The 4,528-nt window shown below is 55.1% G+C and overlaps 1 protein-coding gene across 1 annotated transcript; it reads right to left on the bottom strand.

Annotated features, from left to right (window-relative positions):
• Nucleotides 1-1,047: 1,047 nt before the first annotated feature.
• CCR7 (C-C motif chemokine receptor 7) lies at nt 1,048-3,528 on the bottom strand. Its single transcript, XM_027746474.2, has 2 exons — nt 3,479-3,528; nt 1,048-2,158 (listed from the first exon to the last, which is right to left on the bottom strand). The coding sequence occupies exon 2, from the start codon at nt 2,033-2,035 to the stop codon at nt 1,094-1,096; it is 942 nt and encodes a 313-aa protein (XP_027602275.1). The 5' UTR covers nt 2,036-2,158; nt 3,479-3,528; the 3' UTR covers nt 1,048-1,093.
• Nucleotides 3,529-4,528: the final 1,000 nt, after the last annotated feature.

The raw sequence follows: 4,528 nt of genomic DNA, 5'->3' as shown, positions 1-4,528 counted from the left end.
CCCTGCAGCAGCTCCCCCTGACGTGCAGCTGTCCCACGGCGGCGCTTCCCAGGGTGGTCATCTGTCAGCAGGAATCTTCGCTCTTCCCGTGAAAGCGCCAACTGGAATTACAGCCCGGCCTCTTCCAAGGTCTGACTTTCCATGACAGACTTTCCATGGCAATCTGCTGTTCAGCTGCCGTGGCCCTGGCAGGGATTTTCCACACATGACTGTCCTTTGTGTTTAGATCAAACCCCGGCGAGCGGCGTCTTAGTTGGTGCCGACAGCACCGAGGGAAAACACGTCCCAGTAGCTTATGAGTGAAACACAGATCTGACCTCAAAGGCAGCTGGAGTCCTGCTAGAAGGACACATTGGTTGGGAGGGGAAGGAGAAAACCCACCCTCATGTTTGTCTCTTGAAGCCAGCAGGTGATAGCACAGAAACAGGATACAGGCAGAAGTGAAGTGGAATTTGTGCTTTTCCCGACAAACCTACGAGTGGCCACAGTGTTGTACAAAGGAATTGAAATTGTGGCTATAATTTGTATGGATTTGTTATTAGTTATGGACATTTCTGGCTTCTGATGGGGGAAGGCAGAGTAGAGCCATGTGCTCGGGTGCTCCACAGCTGGTGTTGTGTGTTGGATCGAGGGTGAGGCAAAGGCTGTGGGTGCTGGTTTGTCTTGGACTGACTCGGTGCAAGGGGCATTTCTGTAGGGCTGCAGAGCAGCAGGTTGTCTTGTTAAAAGTAACATCCAAAGCAAGGGTGATGCTCCTGGAAGCTCAGCTCCAAACCAAACATTTCTGCTGCACCAGTGTCTGTTTCTCTGGGTATTTGTTGCTCTTAGGGAAAATGTTCTATTTTGGGCATTTCTGATTTTGACTGGGAAAGACTAAACTAAAGGTGAAATGGCAGGAGAAATTGTACACTCACCACCTCTCCCTTGCTTTGCTCTTAGTGACAATTCTAGTGGATTTTCTCCCCAGGGGGAGACTCCTGGGTTTTCCTCTTGCCTTCCCTGCAGTTTGGCAGGCTTTGCTCTGCCGGGAGTTCAGAATAGAGGAAGTGTTCAGAACCATTCCAGCTCGGCCCCAGCGCGCCTGGGGCTCGGCTCACGGGGAGAAGGTGGTGGTTGTCTCTGTCTCCATGGCGAAGGAGAACCTCTTGCTCTCACGGCAGCTGGTGAGCTGCCAGAGGCGCTCCTGGCTCAGGCAGCCCAGCTCCTTCAGCAGCTTGAAGAGGTCGGTGCGGAATTTGACGCCGATGAAGGCGTAGAGGAAGGGGTTGAGGCAGCATCGGAAGCACGCCAGGGTGTAGGTCACGTCGTCCGCCACGTCCAGCTTCTTGCTCTCCTCACAGGAGCTGGTCTGGTTGAAGGCCGAGATGGTCTTGGCCAGCATGACACCATTGTAGGGCAGCTGGAAGACGACGAAGACAATGACCACGGCGATGATGACCTTGATGGCTTTGTTCTTCTCAAAGTTGCGGGCCTGGAGTAACGTTCTGATGATGACGAGGTAGCAGAAAGACATGACCAGCAGGGGAATTAAGAAGCCGAACACCATTTGCGACACTTTGATGCCAGTGTTGAAGGTCTGCAGGTCATGAGCGATGATGGAACAACGAGGATGGGTCTCCAGGTTGTTCACACCGCTGTGAACCAGCTCGGGGATGGAGAGGATGAAGGCCAGGAGCCAGATGATGACGCACGTCACCTTGCTGATGAATATCATGCGGGGCCGCAGGCGGTGGGCCGAGGCCGCCTGGACGATGGCGAAGTACCTGTCGATGCTGATGGACAGCAGGAGCAGCATCCCGCTGAAGAAACTCATTTTGCAGATGCAGTAAACGGCCTTGCAGGCAAACTTCCCGAAGAGCCAGTGCGTGGCCGCGCTCGCGGCCCAGAAGGGCAGGGTCAGCAGGAAGAGGATGTCTGCCAGAGCCAGGTTCAGCAGGTAGATGTCCGTCATGGTCTTCAGCCTCTTGAAGTAGATGTAGGTGAGCATCACCAGCCCGTTGCCCAGCAGCCCCGTGAAGCAGATGAGGCTGTACATGGCCGGGAGGAAGGCGGCGCGGAACGAACGCACCTCCTTCTTCTCACACAGGGTCTCGAACAGGTTGTAGTCGATGGTGCTGTTGGAGTCGTAGTCATCGGTGACGTTGTCCCCGGCACAGAACTACAACAGGAGAGAAGAGACGAGTGTTGGGATGGGACCGCGCGCCTGCGTGGCCGTGCCGGGAAGGGAGCCTGGAGAGGAGTCTCAGGGAGTTCCCAAGAGCTGGCTCGTGCCAGCATCACAAACAGAGCTGGCACGGCCTTGTGGCTGAAAACATTTCCCACAAGTGTGTGGGGGGGTTTGGGGCTTTTTGGGGGGCTCCAAGTGGGAATTCCACCAGAAATGTTCAGTGCTCAGCCAAAGTAACACCTGCAAAACCCTCAGACGTGTGGCAGCTTTCCAGAGTGTTCCAGGGCCCACCTCCAGCTGTGTGTACACAGCTGGCTGGTGGGTCAAATGTGAGAAATAAAACATCCTTCAGCTAAATCAAAAATGAACAGAGGTGGCAGTGGGACGGTGAGGAAATGCAGTGAGTGCAGCAGGAAGCTGCTCCGTGCCGGCGCAGACGTGGTACCGGTGTCTCCTTCAGGCCCCTGATTTCAGTTCTGATTATTCTTGTTTCATCTTCCTACACTGCCATAAGCTGTGGGGCAGAGGGAGCCTGTGGTATCTGTGCCCTGCTTTCTGTGACTTATTAGTCTCCAGAACCTTCTCCCCATCGCACAGAGATGAAAGGTTTCCCCTGGATACCCCCCCCGTTATCACGAGCATCTCTGTGCTCGCCATCTCGGCAGGTTTGGTTTCACCACATCCTCCCAGCAGTGAAAGGGAAAAGAGCGGGCTGCTCGGCTCTGCCTGAGCCTCAGGGAGCCCCAAGGGCCTGGGGGGGCTGGTGCTGCCTGGGACTGCAGGCACCAGGGCCAGGCCCCAGTCTGGGAGCAGATCATGGCACAGCTCCGTGCTTGGGGTTCTCCTTCCTGGTCAGGGTGACTCTGAGCAGGAACGGGCAGAGGAAGATGCTGGGCTCTTCCTCCTTGGGCACATCCCTCTCCAGCACAGCCCTTGGTCGGAGCCTGGCACCTTGACCAGGGATTTGCAGGGAGCAGGGAACCAACTGCTCCCCACTGTCAGCATAGGGTGCTCCTGTCTGTCCTGGAAATGCTCATTTTGGGGCTGACAGGGGACTCTCACAGCCACAGCCATTTGAAAATCACAGCGTTTGTGCCACTGTTTTTCCCTCCCTGGTTTTGTTCCTCCTGTTTGTGTTTCTCTAGCAGGGCTCTGCTCTCACCTCCCACCTCCCACGGCTGGATCCTGGGGTGAGCAGCCCTGTCCCCACACACCTCTGGGGCTGTGGGTGGCTGCTCTGAGTTTTTGAGATCTCTCTTTAGCCACAACACAGAGCAGCTGGATTTCAAAATGTTGTTAAAAACATCTTACCTGAAAAACGAGCGGCAGGCTGAAAACAAGGGTGACCTTTAGCTTCTTGCCTAGGAAAGAAGGAGATGCTGTGTTAGTGGCTCAGTGGGGCTTTCCACGTGGTTCTCAGTTTGAAAAAACAGAGCCCCCACAGCTGGGGAAATCAAAACCTGGTGAAGATGCCAACAGGATAACCCAGGGTCACACAAGTTACTGTCAGAGCATGGATGAAGTCTCAGGAGTCTGCTCCCTCCAGCTTCATAGAACCAGAGAACAGTTTGGGTTGGAAGAGACCTTTAAAGGTCATTCAGTCCAACCCCCTGCAGTGAGCAGGGACGTCTTCAACCAGACCAGGTTGCTCAGAGCCCTGTCCAGTGAAGGCTGAGAGCTGAGGACACTTGTGCACAGCTCACCCATTTTGATTTCATCCATTACTCTTCCCTGCAGGCAGCCAGCAGCCTGTCCCCTGTGCCTGTGCAGCTTAACCCACGTGAAAACAGCCAGCTGTGAGGGCCATAAATCCAGCCCAGCTGTGCCCCTGCAGTGCCAGCTCTCCCCTGGGACAGACAGAACTGGAACTGCCTGAAATTTATTGCTCCTCTCTAAATGTCAGAGTTGGCTTCTGCTGCCTTGGGATGTGGAGATACAGGATGCTGACAGCTGGGAGGAAGAACTGAATTCAGAGCCAGGTGTGATGGTGGTGAGAGCAATCTCAGCCGAGCAGCTCTTCCTGCTGTGGTTTGCAGGGCAGGGACCAGGACAGCTTTCTCCTCTCTCTATTTAAAGCTCGTACCAGCATCTACCTCGAGCAGTTGCCACTGAAAGTTTGCTCAGCTGGAAGGTGACAGTGAGAAATCCCCGGGCTCTGCTCTGGTGTGAGCAGGAGAAGAGTCCCTCCCTGAGGGACAGTGGCATTGGCTGTGGAGTGTTGTGCTGCTGCCCTAGGATGTCCCTCCAGGCCCTGGCTGCTCCCCACACTGCAGCCCCTCGCTCCCTGTGGGATATCTGCTCGGGGAGCACTGAGGAGATGCCTTTGGCTTTCAGTTGCCTGTTTCTTCTAGGAACTCTGCC

Source organism: Pipra filicauda, unplaced genomic scaffold (assembly GCF_003945595.2).
Source record: "Pipra filicauda isolate LSUMZ 115617 unplaced genomic scaffold, ASM394559v2 scaffold193_size2426894_pilon, whole genome shotgun sequence".
Classification (NCBI taxonomy): domain Eukaryota; kingdom Metazoa; phylum Chordata; class Aves; order Passeriformes; family Pipridae; genus Pipra; species Pipra filicauda.
This window is presented reverse-complemented; position numbering and strand designations above follow the sequence as displayed.